This window comes from Scatophagus argus, chromosome 2 (genome assembly GCF_020382885.2).
Source record: "Scatophagus argus isolate fScaArg1 chromosome 2, fScaArg1.pri, whole genome shotgun sequence".
Classification (NCBI taxonomy): domain Eukaryota; kingdom Metazoa; phylum Chordata; class Actinopteri; family Scatophagidae; genus Scatophagus; species Scatophagus argus.
In genome coordinates, this window is record NC_058494.1 from 15244398 (window position 1) to 15272098 (window position 27701).

General features: G+C 40.6%; 3 protein-coding genes across 6 annotated transcripts; 2 read left to right on the forward strand and 1 right to left on the reverse strand.

Annotated features, from left to right (window-relative positions):
• Window positions 1–1639: 1639 nt before the first annotated feature.
• On the reverse strand, window positions 1640–11045 carry ppp2r2ca (protein phosphatase 2, regulatory subunit B, gamma a). 4 transcript variants are annotated; one of them, XM_046412983.1, is made up of 11 exons: window positions 10910–11045; window positions 9295–9655; window positions 8493–8867; window positions 7847–7944; window positions 7525–7708; window positions 6867–6979; window positions 6594–6771; window positions 5342–5506; window positions 5073–5242; window positions 4480–4571; window positions 1640–4188 (listed from the first exon to the last, which is right to left on the reverse strand). In XM_046412983.1, the coding sequence occupies exons 3-11, from the start codon at window positions 8554–8556 to the stop codon at window positions 3894–3896; spliced, it is 1359 nt and encodes a 452-aa protein (XP_046268939.1). In that variant the 5' UTR covers window positions 8557–8867; window positions 9295–9655; window positions 10910–11045; the 3' UTR covers window positions 1640–3893. The 4 variants fall into 4 exon arrangements, with proteins under 4 accessions (XP_046268939.1, XP_046268946.1, XP_046268935.1 ...); XM_046412990.1 differs by having other exon boundaries at window positions 8493–8686; window positions 9381–9655; window positions 10799–10934; XM_046412979.1 differs by having other exon boundaries at window positions 8493–8686; window positions 10799–10934.
• LOC124071905 (cGMP-specific 3',5'-cyclic phosphodiesterase-like) lies at window positions 10963–20435 on the forward strand. The gene is made up of 20 exons (XM_046412957.1): window positions 10963–11228; window positions 11492–12152; window positions 12805–12888; window positions 13118–13198; window positions 13398–13487; window positions 13566–13718; window positions 13816–13883; window positions 14117–14265; window positions 14677–14852; window positions 14956–15006; window positions 15384–15530; window positions 15956–16084; window positions 17002–17096; window positions 17256–17343; window positions 18002–18102; window positions 18201–18278; window positions 18378–18441; window positions 18542–18616; window positions 19221–19304; window positions 19483–20435. The coding sequence occupies exons 1-20, from the start codon at window positions 10963–10965 to the stop codon at window positions 19657–19659; spliced, it is 2817 nt and encodes a 938-aa protein (XP_046268913.1). The 3' UTR covers window positions 19660–20435.
• Window positions 20436–20816: 381 nt separating this feature from the next.
• LOC124071933 (histone PARylation factor 1) lies at window positions 20817–27018 on the forward strand. Its single transcript, XM_046413003.1, has 8 exons — window positions 20817–20952; window positions 22978–23161; window positions 23859–24045; window positions 24255–24353; window positions 25197–25350; window positions 25669–25756; window positions 25953–26125; window positions 26695–27018. Exons 1-8 carry the CDS (start codon window positions 20914–20916, stop codon window positions 26827–26829), a joined length of 1059 nt encoding a protein of 352 aa, XP_046268959.1. The 5' UTR covers window positions 20817–20913; the 3' UTR covers window positions 26830–27018.
• Window positions 27019–27701: the final 683 nt, after the last annotated feature.

Consider the following 27701-nt stretch of genomic DNA (forward strand, 5'->3'; position numbering starts at 1 on the left):
GTCTATATAGTGTAATACTGAATCACTTGAGGAAGACATGCAGTCTTTACCTTTGATGTGATTTTGTAACTACAGTAACTTAGAGTGCTGTTTACAGTTTGATCTAGCATCGATCAACAGCTCATGTTTATATGCTGAAATTTCATCAAGGTGACAGAACCCAGAAAATGATTTAATATTGCTACTACTTACCGTCACAAAGACTATTTTAGTTCATGTACGTCTAAAGCAGTTCAAGAGTAGTCAGATGCCAAATCTATCTTGAGCCACTCTCGAAATCATCATGATTTACAAATCCAGATTTTCAATTTTCGGTATTATTTTAAAGAACTGGACTATTGCCTGTAGTTTGATGGCTCCAGATTTTTGCAGGATAGTTGCTGACCACTTAATACCTATAGATACTCTACATTTGTTAAAAATATGATATGATGATTATCTTTGATAGAGCAAAATTGTTGCTACTTTTGTATTGAGGAATTTGTCATATGTATAGGAAATATTTTACAACATACAGTATCAGTGCATTTTATATAATGTGTATTTACCCATTTATTTAAACGACTTTATTAAGTTGTGTGGTAGATATTTCTGGCTCTGTTAGCCAAGATTTTTTTTCCTTGTAGTCTTAAAACATTCTGGTCTTATTCATACTTTTAGCAATCAGATTTTCCTGTGTTTCTTGAGCTACAATGCACAAAAATATGCAAAGTCAAATTAAAGCACTGATCCAATTTTTACGTTTGCAGTGAGGCTGTTTAAGGTGAAATTTGTGAAAGAATGCAGTTATAGTTGCAGTTTCACTGTTTCTCTGTATTGTACACTCACACACCTGCCAAAGATGACTTGGCCAATGATGTGTCTTACTATTTTTGGTGTTTGGCCACATTGTGTAGGGATTTATGTTTATTTATATAAAAACATTGCTAGTCTTCACAATTTACCTGTTTCTCTGAGAAACAAACATAAAATCAAAGCTAAATGAGTGCCTTGATTCTTAGAGTTTATGTTTTGGTGTTATCTCTGACTGTAGACACACCAACAAAGCACAGAACAGTGTTCATTCCATAGACATAGAGTGTTTGAAAACATTTCTTTTGCTTCACAGTGCAGGGCATTTTTATTGCCTTGATGTCATTATACTTCAGTCACATATGATTATAAAATAAATGTTTGTGTATCTTCCCAATTTGATGATCTTGAATTTTCCAGAAGTGTTGATTTTGAGAAAAGCCTCCTAATTCTTCTTCAAAATAAACAATTTAAAAAACTATCCAAATTCAGTCAGCTGAAAAAAATCAGTCTACATAATAGCAATAATGATTAGATTGTCAGCATGACACACACACACACATATGGCACAGTGCATGAAAACTGAATATGTGAAGAATATTAAATTGCAACTTGACTGCCAATCATTCACATTGAGCCTGTATACTGTGAATTTGAATGCCTTGTGTTTTTTAGTGACAAGTTTATGGGAGCATGCGATGACTATTAAAGTGCTTGTCTTTCAAACAAAAAGGATGGTTTTATTGAGATTAATAGTTTGGAAGTGTTTTAGCGGTGAGTAAAAATGGTGTCCCATTAAAATAGAAACAGACATGTAAGGATTTACACAACACATTCCTTTGTCAGATTTCACATTATTTTATTAATGCACATTCCTTTCATTCATCTCATTTGAGTTATGTTTTTTGTATTGTTAGATTTGTCTTTTTTAAAGTATGATAGATATACACGCTAGTAGCACTGAGTAATGGCAACATGCTGCTGCGGCTGTGCTCCTGAACACGAAACCTTGCACTGGTTGTGTGTGGCGGTGGTTATGATGTGATGATAACTGACCTGCTCTAAATTACAGCTCATTGTCGGAGGACTGGGCCCTGGGACTTACATAATGCTTTAGGTGGCCTGTTACGCTGTAAACCATTTTCTTGTGGGTTGTCGTTATTGTGGATTTCTCTGTGTTTTGTACACTTTGTTAAACCAGTCAGTGCAAGATCGTGTCAGCATTCAACAAAGCTGGTGGACACTGAAGACCAAAACATAGTAGTAGCCCACACGCTGCAACATAAACGTCTGTGAGCAGTGATTTCAAGATGTGGTGAAAAGTAAGGGGAGAGCAAACAAGTGGAACATACATATTAACAATTGTCTTCTTTTCTTGGGGTTTGAGGTTTGCACAGTGAAACTGTTGTTGAATACTTGTCAGCGTTTGAAAAAGTGCAAAGGGACTTAATACTTTCTTTGCACTGACATTGTTACTCCACCTGCTACAGTACACATCTGGACCACTTACAACAATTCCCATCAGGTTCAAGGTCACTTGAAAACAAAGCACTTCACTGTAAACAATCAAATCTTGACCAAGTCACAAAATTCAGTCCAACACAGACATCACCTTACTGTTGTACATCCTGGGCTTTCAGGGTGGCATCCCAGAGTAGCACGTGGCACTGTGAGGTATATGGTATAATGACACTAAGAACCTGTATATGATAAATTCACATGACATGAGTGTTTTAATGTTAAAGACATGTCAGCAATGTACATAATGAGCTATTGCACTGGCACACAAACTTACTCACCAAAACTTTGATTGGCTCAATCAGGGGCCTTGTTTAGAAATAATGTGCTTAGATTCCAACTTTTTCTTGATTGTAAGACTTTTAAATTGTGCTCATTCACTTTAAAATGAACACTGCTCATTTTTAACATATGTCTGTATTAGATTTAATCACCAATGAGCCTCAATTGGAGCATATGTGATGGGGCTCAGCATTAACACGTTATCACCCATTTTTCTGTAATGTACCAAATGTATGTAGACTTTAGACAAGGAAATGGTCTGAATACAGTAGTGGACCTAATATACATAACAAAACAGTGTTGGTTTGTGCCCAACTCACCCCTCCCTCTCTACAGCCAATGATACTTATCTATGTACTGCTGCAAGAAAAAAGTCTCCACATCTTTAACTGGAATAGCGCAATTCTGCAACTTTTCTATACATTAGAGTTTAATCTTTTATCTCTCTCAAACCAAAATTGGTACTTTAAAAAAAGAACACTGAATATTTACAGCTTACAGTAAAAAGAGTGTATACCTGTAGAAGAAAAGCCCATGTTTTAAAGCAGGAACACTGCTGCACTATATTTTTCTGTGTGCTGTTATTGCAAAGTGAATAGGGCAAAGACTATGGGTCGTTTATGCGTGCAATCTCCAAGAGCACTGCTCTAAAGGAGAGGTTCTTCTGTTGAGAAAAAAAGGTTCACGATGTTGTTGTGAGGAGCTGCTGATTAACATCTCTCCAGATGTTCCACAGTAGTGAAAAAAAATACTTCAATTTAGATGCAAAGTCATTGGGAATTGGCAATCTAAACATCTCAAAAACATTGTGTTTCGAAGCATCATTCCTTCTCTGTTCATACAGAGCACAAACCTTTCATTTTTTGTGTCAAAAAGTACTAGAGCATATCAGTGAGAAGTGCAACATTGTGTGGTCAACAGCACTGAGTCATTGCAGATGTAGAGGTGTCCCCGCACCTCTTTTACTGTCCCTACAGAGGGACAAACACAAACATCTTCAAAAAGTGGGAGCAGTGGGACCAAAAACATGTCCTGATGGGTGCTGGAGATGCCAGTTCATCTAAGCGTTGAGCAAAAAATGATTATACACCTTCCTTGGGGATGAAATAAATTAACAACCTTGTCATTTTCATCATGAATCTAATCTTTTGTCAGCTCAAACAGATGTTGCATCTCAGCATGTTGTGAAACAACTTGGCTTTCTTCCCATACAGGCCATCTAAAACAGGCAAATATATTTGGATCATTGTCTGTGACAGTCGATGTAAGCACTGTGTCTGCCACTGTCCATATTTCTGTCACTATGCCTGCGTCTCAGGGTTGACACGATCCTGGAAGATGTACAGGTTGTTGGTCGCTGCTATGGCAATGATGTTCTCTGACGGGTGCCAAGCCATGTGCAGGATTTTCTTGGTAAAATCCAGGCTGTCAACGCCCACATCTCCACGGCGACGCTTACCGCCAGTATACACCCGCCGGGTCCGCAGCACAGCCCGAGGCTTGCTGCTCTCTCGCCAAGCCTCCAGGGTTACGCCTCGCCCCGTCTCCCTGTCAAACATCCGGAAGAAGCTGTTGTACGCCCCTGTCATGATGACGCTGAGGGCAGATGGACATAATTGGATGTCATATTGAGGAGGGCAAAGAGAGGAAAAACAAGGTTCAGGGTAGGATGACTAAGTAGAAAAGAGGACAAAACTGAAGGCAAAGAGATTGACTGGACATCTGCAAAGCTTATGTCTGGGATCGATTTAAATGTCAGATTCTGGCCAAAGTAGAGCATTTAAGGGAATCACTGTAAGCAGAAACACACTGACACATGCTCCCTCCTCTGCTCTTAAAAGGGCTGAAATTCCTTGTCCATCCTTCTCTCCTCTCTCTGCCACTTACCTGTCTGAGCTGTTCCAAACACACTCAAACTTGTCAAAGATGCAGTCGTTTTCATAGAGGGAGCACAGCTTACTCCTTAGGTATTCATGAACCTGGGGATCATTCAGACGGTCAATATTAGTTTCTAGGGTAGATTCAGAATCATACATGGTAGTCCTGTAGATCAACCACATGTAGAGCACAGTATCTACAACAAGATGTATGTGATCAAATTCTAGCTAAGTCATATTTATCTCTTCTTTGCCTACTCTCCTCAACTATGTAAGTGTTTCCAGATGTAATTCGAAAATCAAGCGAAACATGTAGTGTTCGACAATTCAGGTCTCCATTTGTAACAGTTACTTTCAATCGTCATCCATTGTTAGGTTAATAATGTTATCTACAAAGCAGAAACAAAAAAATGTTACATGTAAAATGTTTCTGTAACATTTTTCACTCGGTCAAGGATTATGTGGCTAAAAACAGAGGAGACAGAACAAATTCTAAGCAGTTATAAGGGATTAAAAAAAATCGAGATTGGTGGGCATATATCAGGACAAGCAATACTAAGACATGGAAGAGACACAGATAAGGAAACAGATGTGGTACCTTACCTGGTATGTCTCCACGGGGCCCTTGTCCATGTTCAGGTCCCACACCTTGGCGGTGAGGTAGTCTCTGGTCAGCAGGTAGCGTCCACTGTGGCTGAACTTGACGTCCGACACAGAGGAAATGATCTCTGAGAAGAAGGACCTGCTCCCTGGATCCTCAGGTTCCTCAAACACTGGCCAATGACAAAGGGATGAGGTGTGTTTTATTGATTATTTAATAATCTAATCTAATCACAGATAAATATGCTCTCTAATCTCCACAATGTTCTCACGTTTGGTGTGTTTGTCACAAAGTGCGGAGGCTCTCATGTCACAGAGGCGCAGGGTGCCCTTGCTGCTGCTGTACACAAACAAGTGGCAGTGGTGGGGGTGGAACTCTGCTGCTGTTATCACCTCCGTCAGATCCTCCATGTTGGCTGGTTTGATGTCCACAATGTCTGAGAAAAAGGTCTGTTAGGGATTGAACATCGCAGAGGTGGCACCATATTCTAGGTGGAGGTGGAAAAAAACAGCAGCGGCATTCCAGGGATTGGAATGATTGCGCACATGGTATGAAATATGGAGACTCAGTGAGCACATACACGAGGGGGAAGACTGATTAATGCAACAGCCATTTCAAATTTCAGTTTCTTGTTTCAGTACCATCATGTTCTCCATGCACCAAAAACCATAACCACAACCCAAAAATGGGTCCCCAACCAACCCCCAATATGCATGCAAACTCTGCTCCCTCTTTCTCTGTTCTATTTGTGGTAGTCCTGTGTGGTTCAGTCGAAAGTGTACTGCTGAGTGAATTATTTAAACTCTTCTTCCATAGATGCCTCTTTGATTTTCTAGGTCAGCTTCCATTTGAATGGGAAATCACCAAACGCACCCGGTCCAGCACGCTGCAGCCTGTGCTGAATACACACTCTAAGGCGGGACTCTAATCGAGACATAAATCCAAACAGAGTCATGCGCTGTTTACATTAAATATACATTCAGGATGAATTCAGATGAGTGGGAAGGTAAAGTATATTTCATGGCATATATTTTCATAGACATGGATTTATACAGATGGCTTTGCTGTGGTGGTAGTAGCAGAACCTGATTATCCTTTCAGTAATATAGTAAGCATTCATTTTAGATCTGGATGGATGTGAACTGAACCAAAACACATTATTGACTCATTATTACAGTATTTTAACATTCATCTGTAGGAGCAATGCTTACCTGCATGCACTTGGGGTTTTTGCTTTAGTATCCTAGCAGAACGTTCACAATGCTGCTGCAGGATTAGTTGTGATGACACACATGCATGCGTCAGTGTCAAAGAGAGCCCCAGTGATCTACTTTGTTCTGGGGATTTCATACCCTATGAAATGTGAGTTGCCTTCTCCAGTAAAAGGTTATGTTGAGCATAAAAATCAGAGGCAAGATATAGCACTAAAGCAGAAAGCAGAAGATGATGTTTAGGAGCACAGTGCCATTACAAAAGGAAATGTGTAAGACAAAAACAACACAAGTCACTGTTAGGAAGGATACTGAAACTGCGGTCCGTGATGCCCAGGTGCCACATATTGATGCGGAGGTCATCAGCAGACAGGTAGGTCTCCCCATCGCTGTTGACTGAGATGGAGTTAACATGATAGGTATGTCCATTGGCGAACACTCGTCTGGGACGAACCTCTACCATCAGGTCTGTAGGTTTCAGCACCGGGACCTTAGATACAGAGAGGGTAGACACAGGGTTTGCCGATGTCAACCCGATACCCAAAATAAGGGTGTGCATGTGCAGGCTTGCATGTGTGTGCGCACCTGCAGAGAGGTGATAGTAGAGGTGTCCTTGAGCCGTCCCTCCTCATCTTTCAGGTTGTATCCCTCTGGTCTCTTGTCTCTCTCGCTCACCTTCCACAGTTTAATGGTCTTATCTGTGGCAGTCAGAAAGATTTGCACATCACAGGAAGCTGATTAAGCTCACAAAAGCTGACAATACACGTAACAGACAACTTGAACATCCTTCACATAAACAGTCAGTGGAGAAGAGACCTGATGAATATGACCAGATTTTCTTTTGTATTGTGGAGAACTGTTTTTATTTTATCTTATTTTTTATAAATTTAGCTACTGTCTTTGAAAATATGATTTCAGTGCCATTAATACTCATAACAGGAACAGAATTAGATTCTGTGGTTTTCCCACTGCCAGGTCAGTGCCACTTCTGTACCCATGAATGTGACTCCAGTGACTTGCTTGATGTTATATAAACCCACTCAGGTAATACAAGATGACGCCAGGGCTGCATAAAATGCTGGGAACTGGAGGGCGGCTGTACTAATGTCAATTCTAATATATTTCAAAATCCATGCATATTCACAGCTGATATCTCATAGCACAATTTATACACACGTCTACTGTTTGTGCCTCATCCTAACTGGGAATTGTGGTTGATCTCCTGGTCTAACTGGTTTCTCACCGTTGGTGGAGAGGAGGAAATGTGCTGCATTCTGCTGTGGCAGCCATCTGATCTTGTTGATTTTCTCTTCAATCTCCAGACTCTTCAGGTAGTCAAAGTCCGGCTCGTGGCTCTGGAACGTGCTGTAGACATTGTACTCCCCAGAGTCTCCCGTCTCCCCTGCCTCCTCTGACTCCCCTTTAGCCTGTCCAGGACAAGAAGCATGAACATTTGTGTGCAAAGATATAATAGAGGGAACACAACTTTAATAATGTTGCAGTGTTTGTGAATATGCTGGGTAGAAAATCATGTGATCATTTCAAGTTTTACATCTTAAACTGACCTCAGTCTCTCTCTGGAAGATGACCACTCGGCCACCTTTATCCCCCGTGGCCAGCAAGTCCCCGGTCTGGTTAAACTCCACCGTAGAGATGACATCAGCTGGGAGGAAGAAAGAAATATATGAGGTGACTAAGCATAATGATGGTTAGAATAAACGCAAAGGGGTGAGGGACAGAAAGATGAAGAGAAACCAGAATGGGGAGGAAATTTAATTGGCACAGAGATAATGAGGGGCAGTGAACTAAGAGACAAAAAGAAATGTCTAAGGGGATGGGAACGAAAGACAAAAATGCTCGATCAACACACATTATTCAATAAAACCAGAATAACTGCTCAGTCCTGTGGCCTGGACCTGACATGGATAACACAACCACCAAATACTACTTTTTCTACTCTCTGCTCTATAGACTGCAAACCATAACTCATTTAGATTTATCATAGGAGAATGCCTGGTCAGAAACAGGCTCAACATTGTATTGCCTTTCAGTGAGCAGTCAGTAAGTCATGGAGTGATTAATGTCAATATCTGTTCCCTGGATTCAGCAATGCACCGATAAGGCACCCCTGAAGCTGAAATGAATCCATTCAATCATACCCAAATGTTATCTGACACCACAGAGACACTGATGACACACGGTCTGTTCTACCTTCAGTGACGTAGTCTCGCAGGAAGGTATGGTTGATTTTGGGGCTCTCAGCGTCCTCGCCCATCTGAAGCTGAGGAAGGGTGACCCGCCAGCGCGCCCGTCCTGAGGGGAAGGGTCCAGTCCGTGCTCTCTCTCCCCACCCAGGCTCCGCCCATGCTGCTAGGGCCTAGCGGAGCGGCCTGGAACAAGGCATCCTGGGAAACCAGCCGACCGGAAGAAGAAGATGCATAAAGAGCAGATGGGGACAAGAATGGAGAGGGAGGGGAAAGAGGGTTTTAAGGAGGAGGAAAAGGACAGAGAGAAAAAAGAAGTTGCAGGAGGATAAAAAAAGTGTTGGGACAGAAGATGTGAGGCAGGCAGACGTGGATGGAAAGGCTGGTGAGGATATTTGTTTTGGAGAGAAAAGAGGAGGGCTGTCATTAGGCAGGCTGACAATACATGCACACAGCATGCCAAGTGGTGTGACCTTTATCAGACATTCAACACACTCATCAGCAAAGACACACATGTGCAGACGCACAAGGCCTAGCGAACGATGAAGCAAATGGTAACAGAGCTGTTGAGCGGAGGAAAAACAACAAGAATATAAATCCTTCTGCATGTAGATAGAAACAGATACATGACTAAGAGACGCAAGTATGAAAATATCCACTGCACCATTCACCCTGTGTAGATCCAGCAGTGGAAGTAAATGTTCCCAAGGTGTGGTAGTCAACTGTGCCTACTTTCCAGATCCCTACTCTCACATGTACGCACACACATGCACACACACACACACAAACACACACACATGCACGCACACCTCTCAAATAGTCCTTGAAAGAGATCAGAGGAGAACGCGATGTCTTGCCTGTGCTGCAGGAGGGAGACAGGCCTCAGCACACCTACCAGTCCGCCTGCTTCTGCTGCTGCTGCTATTCCTCCCTGTCTGTCGGATGAAAAAGAGGAGGAGGAGGAGGGAGAGAGAAGAGAGAACAAGGGAAGTGGTGAGAGGATGAGAGGCAAAGGAGAAGAAAAAAAGAGAAGGAGAGAGGGATAACAAGGATGGAGGTCCGCTGCCTGCTGATGCTGTGGAACTGATTCTGTGCAGCATCTACTGTGTCATGGCAGCCTCCTCCTGGAGCAGCCAATCGCAGCACAGCTGTCACTCATGGATCCACCCACTGCAGATGGTAAGGGAGTAAAAGAGGCCAGCAGAGGGAGTAGTTAGACAGTGACTGGTGTGGGGTTGAACACTGGCAAAATTCACATTTTTTTCATTTAGAGTTTTTAAAAGGAAAACACCTAAATTACAGCATTTTACAGAGGTAAAATACTCAGATACCAGTTTCCTTATTGCTTTGTGGTTTTCTTGAGACACAACAATGAGGCAAACTCTGAGGCTGCCCATCGGTGGAATGAGATATTTTACAGCACTATTTAGCACTCCCTAAACAAATAAAGATTCATCCATGCAGTCTTCATGACCTCTGTTGCTCAATGTTTCTTAAATGTGGTACATGTCCCTAAATGCCTATCTGAAAGCCTCCTTTTTAAAATTAGACAGAGCTTCACTTTTCAAAAGCTTTCCATTACTGCCAGTCCTGCGCTCTCTTAAACCTACATGTACCAAGTGATGTTAGACCCTCAGTACTAACACTGGCAAGTATTTCTTTGCTATGACACAAAATACTGGTTATATATATATATATATATATATATATATATATATATATATATATATATATATATATATATATACATATATTTTACTTTGGAGGCATTATTTTGCCAAATAAAATAAATTAAAATAACTAAAGCTTATTAATCTAAATGCTACCCACCAATGTTTTTAATTAAAATTGTCTATTACTTGGATAAGCGGTATAGAAAATGGATGGATGGATGTCTATTACTTTGTCTGTTTAAAGAACAACTGAAGAAAACCACAAATACCGATACAATTAAAAAGTAAAAAAAATTAAAGCGACATGTTTAGAAAACTGCCATATTTTGAATTGACAGGCAATTATAGCAATTATAAACGAGTACAGTCCTGTAAATTCTTTTAAACCTTGTGTATGCTAACAAGTTAAATGACTTGTGTAAATACTGATAAGAACACTAAATTGTAATGAATATGTTACAGAAATTAGAATTTTATTCGTGTGGCCTGATGCACCAAATATAACAGGGACGCAGAGACAGAATGGAGCAAAGCCGGTGGCTGAAACCAGTCGCTTAATTCTGTAATGAAGCTTAAATCGGATCTCTTTAATGAATAAACATGTGGCGCCAGATCGGCTGAATAAACGCCAGGGGATTACCTTGACGCAATCCTTTCCACGGACTCCTCTATAGATCTCGTTCGCCTGTCTCGCATTTCACTTTTGTCTGCCTCGCTTACACATGGCAGTTGTTTCTCCTTGATAACTCACATAGATTCAAACTGAGTTTAGTCGATCTTTTCTCGCTGTACTTGAGCGAGGGGATGCCCTGTCTGGACCCCATGGAGCCTGGCAGCGCGACTCCCGGAGCTTCTGCTGCCGCTGGGACAGAGGAGACTTTCCGCAGGGAAACGGTGACTGCACCGCCGATAGTGAGCGGCATGGGCTGGTTCTTCTCCCCGCTGTGGAGCCCACGCTCCAAGACGCGCCGAGGGAGGTTTGGAAACGATATAAAAAGCGACCAAGTGGAGGCATGGCTGGATGACCACTCCGACTTTACGAGGGCGTACTTTTTACGCAGAGCTTCCGTGTAAGATTTTTTCAAATCAGAACCGTTTCCAGCAATTCTACAAGTTTATATGAAAATTCTTACACTACAGACCGACTTAATGACAGAAGACACTATATGTTAATTTTAGTAACTGCAAACCAAGAGAATTTGACTTTAGGAAATTGTTTTGCAAACATTATCACAATTGCAGTTGTGTCTTTTCCACAAAAATACTCTCCATGTCCAGGTTTGTGTTGTGCCAGCCAACCAGTTGTGTAATTTGTCTTGTTTGTTTACTTCAGCGTCAGTGGTCCACAGGCAGAGGTGTCTCCACAGTTGCCCAGGTTTCCCAGGAGCAGCTCAGACCACTCTGACCTTCTCAAGAAGACTCATCATCACATGGCTTCTTCATCACACACCACCTCACACTTGAACAGATCATCCTTAACAGAAATTCTCAAACCGCTTGAGTCCAATCTCAGTGCCCCTGAGTGGATGGATGGCTTCAGTCCAGATGTATTGGGCTGTCACTCCCCTTGTTCTCCCCACTCTTCTCGCTTCTCTTTTTCTCGCCCACTTTCTCCCATTTGTCCATTCTCCCCTGACTTATGTCACTCTCCTCGGCGCCCCTCTGCTACAAATGCTGCTGTCTGCAGTGGTGAATTCTGTCCATGGATGATGGAGCTCCTAAGAGGACGTCTCAGCTGGATGGGCTCTGTAGCAGAGCTCTGCCAAGGGGCTGTACTCCATGCTGGGGAGCTGCTGGAAGCTGAGGCCAGCTCCCTCTCTCTGGTAAAGAAAGACTGCGATGGAAAGAACACCTTGAAGGAGGTGACTGCCACAGTGTTGGGGTGCTTGACCGAAGGTAACCTCTGTGGCGAAGCACTCCTGGAACTGGTGAAGGGGATCATGGGATGTGTACTGGCTACAGGGTCGCCAATGAACCTGAGAGATATATCAGAGGTAAATCTTTAAACTGGCACATTCGTTGTCGTTATCATGACTCTGCATTTTGTTGTAAGCTCTGCTTAACACACACGAGACTGACAAAGCTGTTAGTTTGTTCTATCTAGAGCACAGTTATTTCAAATAAAGTAGGAGTGTGTAAGGGAATCCCAGATGACGCACTTGCTTCTAATCCTTTTAGAGGCTTCTTCCACTGATTAACCTTTGATTATTGACACAGGGATGTTCGCTACTGCACAGGAGTGTGTCCTCATCCTTACCCACCCATGCATACACATACCCTCGCGAAGCAGGGAGATGGCACAACTCACTTTAGGGCTTATAGGAGGTTCCTCAACCACTCCAACTTGTCTTTAACACCACTGTGATTAGGAAGCACTGCCAGCACCTGGCAGAGTTCTCCCCGTCATCGTGGGTGCGGATGGGTAGTTCCTAGTAAGCTGTCCGGATGTGTCTAAAGCTGATGAACAATACTGACCGGATGGTGTAAGGACACAGGAGTTAAATTTGTGTAGGTGTTAAAGTCTGTTGCTGCCAGTTTACGTAAACATCTTTGCACACGCAGCGGAATACAAATGTGTTGCAGTTAAATATAAATAAGTGGTGTTTATGTTCACACAGTTTACTTCACTGGTGTTTACCTTGTCAGGACCCCAGATTCAACTTAGATGATGATCAGTCATCAAAGATCCGGACTGTTTTGAGCGTTCCAATCAAGAACCACAGAGGAGAGGTAACTTTCATGACTGTTTTTTTTAAAAAATCATTTTAAGATTATTTTATTTGGGGTTTTTTTGTTTTGTTTTGTTTGTTTGTTTGTTTTTTGCATGTCTCACCAGCACGTCAAATAGTAGGAGCAAAAATATAAACACAACTTTCTGCTTGAGGAGTGCTGATGTGTTGCAGCAGAGGTTAAAACACTGATTGTGTGACAATAAAACATGTCTTCTTTTCATGGACAGGTGGTAGGTGTAGTGGTTATGATCAACAAGAGAAGTAGCTGCGATGGTTCAGCTTCTGTTTTTACCAGCATGGATGAAGAGGTGAGGAACAGGAGGTTTAGGCTTGTTGCTAGAGAGCAGCAAATGTTACAGCTCTTGTCTATTAGATATTACTTTTATGTTTATGGGTATCTCAGTTTAGTGCCCTCTCAACCTTTATAAATTTAGAAATTTTGTGACATGGCTAATGTCCATATGCTTGTCAATCTGAGTTAAGTGTGAGCTGATTTTTGTTGACCAGGTGCTGTCCAATCATATGTGTGCCCTTGGGATGGTCCTGGACAATATTCAGCTGTATGAGAGCTCAAGACAGGAGGCCAAACGCAGTCAGGTAAGACCACAAGATAACAACATGAAACTTATCGATTTCTTTGCCTGTATGTCTATGTAATCTGTGCGCGTGTGTCAGGCCTTGATAGAGATGGCACAGGTTTTGTCAAAGGAGCACCGTTCCTTTGAAGTTCTGCTGAGTAAGATGGCTGCCACCATCATGCCCTTCACACACGCCCAGTACTGTACCATCTTCATCCCCGGCGAGCACACCTCTGCTGAAGAAGACAAGGTGCATTGTTGTGCATGTTTGTTCTCAAAAATTATGCACCAAATGCTGTCCTTCCTAATGTGCAGTCTTTTCCATTCTTCTGATGGTTTTATTTCAGGTTTCATTCTACAGGGTGATTCACCTGGAGTGCGAGGAGCTCGGATCAACATGCCAGATCTACAGAAGGTTCTGTCTGCACACCACACTGCTCGACTGATAAAAACAAAGACTGATTGTGCTCTGGTCGATAGACTTGTTCACTGCTTTTTGCTCAAAGCAGCTCTGTAAAACTTGTAGTAAACTAAAATACATTCAAAAGTATCACTCATATACAGTACAGCTACCAAATTATATTATCTTCATCTAACATCTGACATAGTATAAATTTTTAGTTTTCATTTTCATTTTGTCTTTTTTAGGGAGCGTGACATCAGTGATTTAGACCCATCGTATGCCCTCCGAACTCTTCTTGCTATGAAAACACTTAACATGTCCGAGAGCCCTGGGGAATCGATGAAGAGTCTGATCTGCTGCCCTGTCAGAAACGAGAGGTCTGAAGATGTTATTGGTAAGTCTCTAGTGAATGTTAATGGTCATGATGCATTATTCATCAGTCTCAGCACATGTGGTATCAGATTACAGACTCTAAGCTTCACTCTGCACTCATACATGCTTGGCACATTAAAGTGAAAGGGAAATTTGCTGTTCTCTAGAAGTTTGATTCAGACTATTAGCTAAGGGTGTAAACCTTGAACACTATTAGATTATGTGATGAATAACACAGACAGTATATGCAAATACAGCCTCGGTGTTTCACCCAAAACTCACTCTGAGTCTCCAACCAAAGTCCAAACTGTTCTTCCTCTTCCCCTCTGGTTGGACAGATACCTACAATAATTCGACTAAAGATGGGACACCTCTTAAAACTTCTTTCTCATGCCACACAACCGGCCTCTCCCGCTTCTTTGTTGTCACATAGCGGTGTGCCAGCTGATGAACAAAAGGAGCAGAGACTCAGATGAGCTGGAAGCCTTTAACAGATATGACGAGTGCCTACTAGAGGACCTGGCAGTGTACTGCGGCCTGGCTCTGCAGTACGCTCAGGCCGTGCAGATCACTGAGGAGCGGAGGGCCAGCATAGAGGTCACACAGGAGGTGGGTCAGGAGCCCCCTGATTCCACTCACATCTTTAGCCTAGAGTCAAATGTACTTTTTCAGATGTTGCGGGCATGTGCTGTTACTCTTCTGCCTCTCGCAGGTTCTTGCTTATCACATCACCGCAGCAGAGCAGGAGATCCAAGCCCTGCAGGTGATTCTTAACTTTCTTTGGTAGAAATGCATATTTTTTTCACTCCTCTTCCTCCCTCGCTCTTCCTATTGACTCCATCAGTTGCCCTGAAATCCTCCCTCAGTTTATTCCTGCAGTTCAGATTGACTGGTTTTGATGCAAATGTATAGCTAATGTCCTGCCGAATGAAAGATTGTTGATTAGCTGCCGTCACTGTGGATGGAAGATGATGGTAACATCTTCACACACAGGAAATTTAGTTGATATCCCTGTGCATGTTGGCAAGTGGTAGAAGAAGAAATCATGTGATTTCAGTTGTGTTTGTGGTTGGATGAATGTCCTTTGCTTGCATATGTATACTTCAGTGGCTTTTTGTATTTCTTGTTTTCTGTTTTCAGGAGGCCACCATTCCTTCTGCTGAGTCACTGCATATTCTAGACTTCCATTTCTCTGATTTTGGTTTGGCCGAAGACCTGACCACTCAGGCCACCATTCGGATGTTCTTGGACCTCAATTTGGTGCAGGATTTTAGCATTGATTACAAGGTAACTGACCTGCTAATAATTATTAACAGCTATTTAGTTTTTGTTGTTGTTGTTGTTGTTGTCTGAGAGTAGTAGCACTGTTGATGAAACGTGATACCACCTGCATATGGATAAGAGAATGATTTAAGTTTGTTTATTGATGGTTTCTTTTTTAAATTACACAGTAAAAATGCTGGTTTTGTATTTGTCTGGTTTCATATTCGATTTAAATCTCTCTTCATGTATGCACTGAAGCTACCAAATGAACCTCAATGAAAATGGAAAGCATCTTAATTTTTCAGTTCACACTAAGCCCAACCCTAACCCTTTTCTCGGTCGTCACACGATACACATGACAAGATGTAGCTCACCTCTAAGACTTTCGCTGAAGAATTTGACCACTCTTCAGTTGTTCACCCTCTCTTGTGCATGTCTCTTCTCTCCAGAGTCTCTGCCAGTGGGTGCTGACTGTGAGACGAGGTTACAGGAACAGTGTGCCTTATCACAACTGGAATCATGCTCTGAGCACCGCTCAAAGCATGTTTGCTATGCTCACGGTCACAGATCAACTCCAGGTTGGTGTCTGCATACGTCTACATGTGTCGATGCTCATGTGCAGATGCAGCCACTGCAAGATAATAATGCAGCTTTTTTTTGTGCTCCGGTCTTCTACATCCTAAACATTTGCTTTCTGATTTGCATAAAAAAATACAGGCTAATTGTTCCACAACATAGTTGTAGCAGAGCACTCCTGCAGTGCAGTCCTGCAGTGGCCAGTATGTAAATATACTGCTTTTAAAAGTGGCAGTAAAGGTACAGTATTTCTCAAGTCTTGTTTTACACGCCAGTCACTTAATATTACATTGGTATTGAAAGTTTTATACATGTTTGACTGTGTGGAACTGTCATATCTTGACAGTTGTGTTGTGTTGATGAATGTCTCCTGAGTAGCAACTGTTTAAAGGAGCCATTCAAGGACTGCAGCACTTCTCCGGTACAGAGTACTCTTAATTATTTGAAAGAGGATTAATTTTAGACCTTCACAAAACCTCTTAACTGCTTTCCGTGAGGATCACACACCAGATTAAATCCCAACTTAAGTGACCTTTCCAGCTCACTTGTTTCAGTCTCTCTCTCTCTGTCTCTATTTACATGTTTGATTGTGACTATATTGTAGTGTGGTGAAACTGGTGGCTTCATCCTGTTTGATTTCTCAGCGTTTTCCACAGTGGATATTTTGTTGTTGTCATTGGAATGACAATAAATTGACAGTAAACTTTGGTGTTTCTGTCATTTTGTTTAATTTTTATTCATGCAAATTGTGTTACGTTTGTGAGTTTCACCAGATCTTTGGATTCTCTGGGTCAGTCCGTCAGATCTGATTTGGCCTTGAGCTTACACACAAAACACAGAACGTTCAAGCCTTCATTTCTTGACCGACTATTTCTATCCTCACCTCTTTTCTGTTCGTCACTTTCTGTTGGTATTTCAGACCATTTTTTCCCGTGTGGAGATCTTAGCACTGATGATAGCCACTCTAAGTCATGATCTTGACCACAGAGGGGTCAGTAACTCTTACATAGAAAGGTAAAGATTACTTGTCCTTCTTTCTTCTGTCATGTTTAATAAGAAGTCATCTAATTCATGGCTATGGATATTTTTATGACATTTATATTTATCCTGTGTGATACTGGTTATTTTTACACTCGTGAGTCACTGTCTTCATCTCTTTCTTTCTCCCTTCAGGAGTCAGCAGCCTTTAGCTCAGCTGTATGGACACTCTTCTCTTGAAAACCACCACTACAACCTGTGCCTCTTCATTCTAAACAACACTGTAAGACTTCCTCTATTCATCTTTACAGTCATTTTGACCCTCCTCTCTCAAGCTGAGTTGCCTGTGCATGCACACTAGCCATCAATATTCCCACATGTTGTCTTGCTATCCGTTTCATCTGATCCAACCACTCTTAAATCATTTTCCACCAATATACACCATTTTTTTCATATCTATCCCACTTAAATGGACTCTGTTTATCTGTCCTTCTCTGTCTCTGTGACTTTCATTTTCAAATTAAAATGTGCATGACACATATTTTTGCACACATATTGTCACTGCAAAGATTTTAAAATAAATGATATATAAATACACCAAGACAGAATTAAATTAATTGCATGACAAACAGATATCTTTGTCTTTGATTTGTTATGGATTGTCTCCTGTTTGCCTTACAAAATTTAGAATCTTATGTTTCTTCAGAAATGTCCTAATGTGCAAAAGCTGTAATTTCTCCAAGAGAGAATATATGGTGACATTATATTATGGTGACACAGGCCTTTTTCTTTTTTTTTTCCCTTTTTTATATATATATATATCTGAATCAAGACACAATCTTTGTTCTCTTAAGAAGCAATTTGTTTCTGTGCCTGACTTCATACAGCTGCTGGCCAGTTAATCGAAATCTTCACTTGACTTCACTCTCTTCCTCTCTCAGGGGAGTCAGATTCTCAGCGGTCTTTCTGTAGACGACCACAGAGTTGTACTACACATGATCAAAAGGGCAATCCTCGCCACTGACCTGAGCGTCTACATGGAGTATGTTAAGACATAAAATGTCAGAGCAGCTGTTGAGCATCATGTTTGTCGTGTTCTAGCACTGATGTCCTTGATTTTTTTTGTGCTTGTCTTGTTAGGAGAAGAAAAGAGTTCTTTTCTCTTGCCAAGAAAAGCAAAGTGAGCTGGAAAAGTGAGAAGCAAAGAGATTTACTGAGGTGGGAAGCAAATAAATTAGAATCAAGGACATGTGATAATGTTATCTGTGATGAAGTGGGCCCAGGAGCTGTTTTTTAAGAGATGTATTCATCCCACAGGTCAATGCTGATGACAGCTAGTGACCTCTCAGCTATCACAAAGCCTTGGCCTGAACAAAAACGGGTAGGTCTCACAAAACAGTTTCCATCTGAACACATCTCTCTTAGTCGCTCAGTCGTTTGAAGTTCATCACAGCCTCAACCTCACTCCTCTTCCAAAACAGATTGCCAACCTGGTTGCCATGGAGTTCTTTGCACAGGGGGACAAAGAGAGAGAAGAGTTCAAAATCAAACCTATTGTAAGTCCTGATAATATGATTTCCTCTTGCTACATTTTATGGTTCTCAGTTTGTATACTGAAAGTCAGATTGGAGAGTCTGCTTTGGACTGAAGGTCCCAGTAGAAAATAGAAAATACATTCGTGAATTCTAATTAATTGAAAATATTGAAGTTCTTTAATAATATAAAATTTTTCACACCAGTGAAATAAGAATCATGTTGTTCCTGAAAATTGTTATTTTACCTCTGAATTTTTATCATGTTCAAGAGTCCTGGCATGTTTTAATGCCAATTAAATACTCATTGTGTAATTCATATAACTGAAGGTTACTTTAAAACAGCATCACACCCAGTGGAAAAAACAGTAGAGAAGAAATGCACGCAGCTATATTTTGTAATTTAAACACAGTGACTTGTAGACTTCCTAGAGGAATGGCTGAGGTGCTTTAGTTGTGGTGGAAATGTGCGTGTTTTATATGTAGTATTTCATCCCACAGAGACTTCATACAGACTGCACAAAGTATGTTCATGGACTGTTGTGTTTGACTAGATGAACTACAGTTGATCTGGTTTCCTGTGAAGTATTCCTGTTCTAACAGCCAGTTTAACCTCTCTTCACACCAGGACATAATGAACAGAGAAAACAGCACCCGACTGCCATACATGCAAGTTGAATACATTGATGAGATCTGCTATCCACTCTACAAGGTGTGTTATTTCTGCATGTGTTGTATGCACGTGTACATGCATGCATAGGCGTGCTTGTTTGTAATGCAAATAAAAAAAATGTTAGCCTGACTGCTGTGCTGTTCTTTGCTTTTGTATCCTCTGCTCTAATTTCCACTTCTCCAGCCATCATCACAATCTTTGTTTCGGTTTTCCTCAGGCCATATCAAGACTGTTTGACACCTGCTCCCCACTGCTGAATGGATGTAAAAAGAACAGAGAAAACTGGCTGCATCTTGCTGAGGAAACGGAGGAAGAAAACAGTGAAAATAGCAACAGTGGTGTAACCCTGGAAACACATAAAAACAACGAGGAAGAGACGGAGAGAGAGGAATAGAGGACTGGACAGAATATGAGGACACAGCTTTGGAAGCCAAAAGGAGTTTTACCCACATTAGCCTGTTGTTTTCCATCCTGTTTTGTGAAGATCTCTGTTCTGAGTTTCATTAACGCTTATCCACAAGTCAGAATGTGCACTGAGAAGTATGTAAGCAGATTTTTAAATGTAAAGATTTGTAAACACACACCCAGGTCTGAAACATTGCAAATGATAATAATAATAGAAATAATAACTTGTTTCATGTAACTGAGTGTCCATGTCACCACTCAAAAGCAGGCAGGTTTTTGTGAACTGCTATTGTTATCAATCATTTGATGTAGTCGGAAATAAGACTCATTCTGAGTCATTTTTATAAAAATTATAATAATGATAGTCCATTACTATGATTTTTATTATTATATATTATACTATTATTATACTGACTAATATATTACATATAACTTATTAGCAGTGTTTTTGAAATTTAATGGCTACAGCTCTTCGGAAGATTTCTGTCACAGTCTGAAGTCAGAATTGGTGGGCTAACCAATAAATAACCAAATCGTGAATAATAATTTCATGTCAATTTCAAACCCAAATCCAAAGTCCAGCAGCATCTTCTTCGCCCAGTGTTGATAGTATGAGGACAGTTAGCACACCTCCCTGCCCTTATGCTAAATGACTGGGGGCTGACTCAGGGATTAACAAATTGCTGTTTAAGTGACACATTACAAATGTTTTTATCCATAAATTTATGCTGACTTACTTATGTAAATAAACACTGGTCTTATGTTGCTGATTTATTTTGACTTGTGATTAATGAATTTATTGCTGTGCTGTCTAAACAGGACACACCTCTTTCATTAAATGGAAGTTGCTTTACTATTTCCATGGAAATACTTTTATAGGCTCAAAAAAGCATTAAAAACTAATGAGTATGTGTGTTCTGTATTTTTTCAGTGTATTAATATTCTTTGCTATTGATTGAGTTACTGGGTCAGATTACATGGAAGCTATTGACAAAACCTCAGTTATTTTATATTAAAGTATTTATGTAAAAGGAATGAACACATTCATACTTTATCAAACCCGGTTTAATATAATGGGATATTATTAAAACACAGGATGTACAAATCATAATAATAAACAAGCTCAATGGTCGATGTTCTGTAGTTATCCATCTCTGCCTCTGTGGGGCAGTGGTGCGCTTTAACGCGGTTGCCTAATCCGACCCACAGAAGAAGACACCGGCGGAGAGACAAGAGGAAGAAAATGACAGGGCGCGCAAAAAGAAAACCTAAATCCAGTCAGGTAATTTTATATTGTTTTGACCACCTCTGTCGGGCAGCAGAAATGTCAGTTTGTACCAACTCTTGCCAGGCATGGGGCTGTGCTGCGTATAGGTATAATGGCGTCAAAGCAACTTTTGTTAAACGCTATGGACAGAGGTGTTTGCCACGCTGTCTGAGCTGGTCAGACGACAACATGGCAGCAGTACTGCCGCAAAGCGGCTTGTTCCTTGATGTTCATTGTTAATGTTTGATGCTCACCTGTGTTAACCTGACGTTTCAATGCAATACACAAATCAGCAGCACCTGCTCGTGGCCCATAACAGAGTATGTTAGTTAGGTTACGTTCGTAGGCTAATAACTGTCTAGCAGGGAAATGGCCGTGTGTCTTGATCTGATTCGTGGTTGATCCCACAAAGGCCATAAATCATAGGCGTAATTGCTAACATTGGTTAGCAATGTTTCCACGCAGCTGTTTAATAAGATTTTGATCTTTAGCTTGTTCAAGAAGGCCCTCTAAGGAGTCGTTCCCGGTCCCTTTATTCCTTTCTTCTGTGCAAAATACACAGCGCTGAACACAGTGGGTCGATAAGACCTTATGTCATGCTGCTAGTTGTATTAATATTAATATAGAAATCTGCAGTAAATAATTTATTCAATAATCGCCTTTTGTTTACACTGTTTTAGATCGGTGTCGGTTCGCTGATAAGTTTAAAGGTTTTTCTTTAAAAATGGGGGAAAATATTGATTTCGTGCACACATTTTTAAAACAGACATTACCATTCATTGATAATGAGACTCACCATTTGTCACTTAAAACAAGAATTAAAGGCAGAAGAAACGAATTTTCACCCAAGGTAAGAATAAAATGTAAATATAAATAAGAGGAGTATGTACACTGGTGTGAAATCTTCTTAAAGTAGTATTCTTACTCCTGCAGGGAATTCCTGTTAAAGAAGTTAAAAGAAGTAATAAAACATGTTTTACACATATGTTTCCATATACATACACAATAAACTTGCATGAACCTGCCCATACATACACAAACATACATGCTGTCAAAATAAATACACAGTAAACAGTAGATCTGCATGTCTCCTTGGGTTTTAATTGGACAGATGACCTTCTCTGGCAAGATATGTGGTACAGCAATATTTAACATGATTTTGATCTCAGCATAGATTCCTTCCCAACACGTTTTGTTCAGTCCCAGAAGGTGTGGTGACCAGTTTGCTCACAGTGGTGATGACTCTCTGGTGAATGTAGATGTCACTTGTGAGATTAGAAAATATCTCGATTTTCTGTTCTGGTCAAATTCTTTCAGTGTACTGTTTGTGGTTGTATGACTGTTCAGGCAACTTGTCCTCCCAATCTTTGCCTTCGCTTATTATACCACAGCTTCTGATTCCAGTTTTTCCTTTATAGACTGTTGTCTTTGTAGACTGTTTATGAACTGTTGTTCTGTTGACCTGTAGTTAGCAAATTTTACTCAATTTATGTCCATGTTGTCTGTTGAGCTGCCATTAGTAAAATATGGTAGAACCAGTCCTTCCTTTTCTTTGGATAAGGTCAGAATTTAATTGTGTGCATTTGTATTTCTGTAACATTTTAAATGTGGATCCAGGTGCAGGAATTAGTAAGCACTGCCTAGGGAATGAATTAATTTGTTTTTGTCCTACGACATAAGAAATGATGAAGTATTCCTGATTTCTGTAGCCCATCTGATTTGATTTTCAAAATGAATTTCTCTGAATGGTATTAAGTTTGGAGCTGTGTGGAGTTAAAATAACACCCCTGGTATTTGAGTCTCCCATGACCCAAAAAGAAATGATATCACTTTGTTTAATTCTTTTGGCTAAATTCTTGTCAGCATTACAAGATGTTTTTAGATGTTTTTCTAAGATTTATTCCGATGCCATTCATTACAATGAGATTATAGTACAGTTTAATTCATTGCAGGGGTACTGTATTAAATTACATGTTTTAGCAAATTAACTGGCAACATGGCCTTTAACACACTTGTTTTTCTCACAACACATTACTTTAGGAGTCAGGTACAGGCAATGGGGAGCTGAAAAAAGCCCGTACTGATGAATCCACAGCTGTGCCATTGTCAGAGGTGGAATCAGATCAGCGTGATGAGATTGTGCGACTGTACAAGCTTCAAATGCCAGAAGACCTATATCACTTCTGGGACTTCTGCAAGGAACTTTGTCCTGACAGCCCCTGTGGTATGCTGTGTGCACTAACAGTGTATCTTGTTAGAGTAATACTGATAGGACAGAAGGTACACCTGACATTTAATCAATTTTTTCTGTCTGTAGACATGGAGAAAACAGGATGAACCCATACTTAGCTAATGGAAAATCTGGATTGATGGACTGGATGCACAAATAGTCTAGTAGACTACTAAAAACGACAATACCAGCTTAACATTTGAGGAAACCTGCTGACCAGACAAGTTTTGTTGCCTTCATATTTGCCAGTTGTGCATTGAGAAACAGTTTCGCAGTCTGCAGTTGTTCTTTTGGTTCTAAGTGCTGCCAGTGTTTGGCAGCGTTACAGAGTCAAAAAATTATTAATTACAAGTTTCAGGTCAAGTGCATTAAAGAAGCAAACATGAAATCTTAACACTTAAGATACATGATTTTCAAAATAAGTATATGTTTGCAGACATAGCTTCAAAAAGAGCAAGTGCTATTGGAAATGAACAGTGAAGGACAATGGTGAGGATATCACACACTGCCTAAAGCTTTTAGTTCAAACCTTTAATTTGTAGTCCATCAATCCAACAAGAATCCTCCGCTTCTCTGGAGCATTTTCTGGATGTTCTGCATCTGATTTCCTTTTCAAATACTTGTGTGTTTTGTAAGATCATATTGATTCCTTGAACATTTCATTGAGCTTTGTTATTTTTTAATAATGCAGGTGCACTGAAAGACACACTGGGCTTGCAGCTGGTGGGTCCTTTTGAAATTCTAGCAGGCGCTCACAAAACCTCGAAGAATCCTCAGCCAAACTTCCACCTTCACTGGAGGCATTTCTATGATCCACCGGAGTTTCAGACGATCCTTCTGGGGAGTCAGGACAGTCAGCATCACATTGGCTACTTCAGGTATATAACACACAACTTGCCAATCCAGCTGCTTTCATTACAGAGCTCTAACTTTCACGAGAGGGACCTTGACTTAGACCACTAGCAGTTACTCTACCAGCTCCAGTTAGAGTTTAGCTAGCAGAGGCTTGAAAACATTGAAACAGTGGTAACTTTACCTACAGGAGTAGTTCTGGTTTACTGAATTTATTGTTCCTAAAACCTACCAGAGATACTCCGGACTCTCTACCTTCCTTTGTTGGGGAAAATGAAGCCAAGAAAGGATACACTATTTCACAGATGGGGGACAACGTGTTTGCTGCAGTCCTGTGAGTATTTACCACAGCATATTTACCACGCTGAAATATTTTATATATGTGTGATCAGTGCAAAATGAGAGATACTGTTTGTTTTGTGACAATGATTTGATCAGTTGGGTACAGCAATCCTGCATGTACTGCTGTCCCAGAACAGTGATCATTAAAGGTGATTGGCACAGCCTTATTACCTCTGCAAAGATGGTTGTGTATTCTGTTCAGCTTGTTTTTGTTTTAGTTAGCAGGATTAACTGCGGACTCAGTTTTCATGAAACTTGGTAGAGGGGTGTAGTCTGGGCCAAGGAACCATTAAGTAAAGAAAAAAAAAATAAAAACAACTGTTAACATAACAGAATAACCTAACAACTGCTGCTGTGTTCATGATGTTATTTTCAAGATTCAAGAGTCTCAGTCCGGAGTTTTTCCCCAATTCCCACAATTCAGCCCTTTCGTACTGAATTAAGGCTTCAGGTGATGAAAACACAAACAAAAGCACAAATACAAACACAAAAAGCCGAGAGCCTCGAGCTGCTGCGTGCAACCGCGCTGCCATCTTTTAATCCAAAGCATTTGATCTTTGTACATATGTACATGATAATAAAGTTATCATGTTTTCCGTTTTACACATAAGTAAAGTATTTCCAGATGTGTAGTGGAGATGATAAGGCTTCAGTTAGGCACAACCATTTATTGCTTTTTATAGTTTTGGAAATAAAGCCAGGCATAGTTAGCGGTTGTGTTTGCAGGTCTGCAGCCATAGAAGAGTGGACTATTGGTATGCCCTTCTAGTTGTGTGTGCACTTGTTTGCCTTTTATCTTCACATTACTGAATAAGACGACTTTTCCTTCCATCAGACTGTACTTGTTGAAGAGGAGGAAAGAGAGGGTTGGCAAGAAAGCAGGTGGAGAAGCTTTGGAAAGCTTGGAGGCACAGTTGAGGGACAGGGCAGAGACACTGGGCTTGTCTCTAGAGCAGAAGACCAAAGTCATGAAGCAGAGAGACAAGAAGGTAACTAACACAAATGATCAAACTGCAATAACTCTCATGACTTCTACCTCTTGTGTTACTCTGTCGTTAGGACTACAAATGTAAACCAGCAGGTTATCAGTTCAATGTACAGTTATGTTTACCAAATGATCTACATCTACAAGTAAACGTCTAGCATTTGGAATAGCAAATATTACTTTCACAGAACCTTGTTGCTACAGTGACAGTGGATAGACTTAAATTACTTTAAAGTTGTTGTGGTCGTGTGTTCAAAAATAATAATATCTAACCAAAGTGCTGAAACTAGAAGGTAATAAGAAGCCTCTTTTCATACCACAGGTGGTTACCAAGACGTTCCACGGTGCCGGCATCGTTGTACCCGTAGACAAGAATGATGTGGGATACAGAGAACTACCAGAAACAGATGGTGAGCATATTTCTATTTATTTATTTGATTTGGGGAGCTTTTTAAGCCTTTATTGGACAGAACAGCTATGGAGAAACAGTAAAGAAGGGTGTCTGTGCCACTTTTCGTATTTGTCATTGTTGATATGAGCTCAGTGAATGTTGTAAATTCCATCAAGGACTGATGGCTTGATGGCTCATCTTTTCTCAATATCCAGCTGGTCTCAAAAAGATCTGCAAGGCAATCACTGAAGCCCGGAATGATGAGGATCGCGTCAAAGCCTTTGGACCTCTCCAGGAGATGATCACGTTTGTTCAGTTTGCCAACGACGAGTGTGACTATGGCATGGGTTATGAGCTAGGAATAGACCTCTTCTGTTATGGATCCCATGTGAGTTTCATAAAGTGGTGCATAAAAGCCCTTCAACACTCACAGACAGATTAGACTGTATTACACCCACTGTATCTCTGCTTCCTAACCTTCATTTTCTTAAATACGGTATATGAATCTTACTAGTCAGACACTGAGATACGGTTAGTTTCCTGTATGCAAATACATGCTTTGTTGAATGAATTTCTTCTCAAATTGTTTGTAGTATTTTCACTTCAGCCCAGTGATTCTGCAGCTTCTTATTGTTATACTCTTGAGTTGCAGGTAACGTTTAAAAAAAACAATTGTGAACCAATGTTGACCAATGAATAGCTATGTTGTTGTTGTTGTTTTTCCTTCTTAACGTAGGTGTCAGCATCCCTTCAATGTTAGGTTCATAAGAAAGCTTTGAGGTGTGGCAAGGCGGAATTTAATGGGATATAACACAAAAACTATTTTCTGCCTCAAAAGTGTCAAATAGTTTAGGAAACGCTGCTTTAGAAGACGCAAAAGCCTCAATGTTTCAGAATCACTGAGATTGTAGTTGAAAGAAATGCATCATTAATCCTTGATTTCCTGATTTTCCCCAGTATTTCCACAAGGTTGTCAAGCAACTTCTGCCCATGGCCTACAGCTTACTGAAAAGGAATTTGTTTGGGGAAATTCTGGAGGCTCACCTCTCCAGCCGTAGCCATGACGACCTGGACCAACTCTCTGCACAATAAATAAAGACTCAGAAGTACACTTCAGTTCTAGTTCTTATAAGCTTTTCTCCACCATTTGTCCTTGTCTCCTTGTTGTTTGTTATTGTTTGTGTTTCCTGGTGGTTTTGGTGCTGCTGTCATTTATTTGAACCAGTTCAGTGACATCTTGTTTGTAAAAGGTAGATGTCTAATAAAGTATTTTTATATATATTTGCCTGTCTGATTTGTATCCAAGGTGATCTCAAAGAATCCCGTAAAGTGATGATTAATATGCAGATGTGTATACTGTGTCATAGTTTCATTTTTGGATTTCAATCATCAAGGCAGAATGCATTTTACAACTGTTTCATCCTCTGTCATGCACGTAACCTCATAATACAAGGCCTGTAGGAAAGTGTGATACCATGCAGCGGGAACAGAGGGCAGTGTTGCATATAATTAAGACTGAACGTCATCACATGTTTATGAAAGAGTCAAACAGTTGAGTATACAGTATGTCTGAAGTGGTTACTTGTGTTTGTGGTAAACAGGTCCGTACTTGGTAGAGTCATCCTTGCATAAAAAAAAAAAATCTCAATAACAGTATTAGCAGTGAGTTGCAGTGTACTGGAAACCTAAAAGAAGATACAGGAACATGGACAGATTTACGTGCGGGCACAGGGGGCCCGACAGTACAAACGCCTCAGCACGCGTGTCTTCCAAATACAGTTTGGCACAGGGCCACAAAATAACATAATAATGGAGGACCCAGTTGATGCTGTACTTTAATGACACACAGTGAATCTAGACCTTTTGGGGCTCCTGGAGCTCCTGAATCTAATGCAGTTTTCTGCTTTACCTGGTTTGTATTCCAGCCTTGTCTGGATTAGTAGAAGACTGGCTAAAGACAGAGA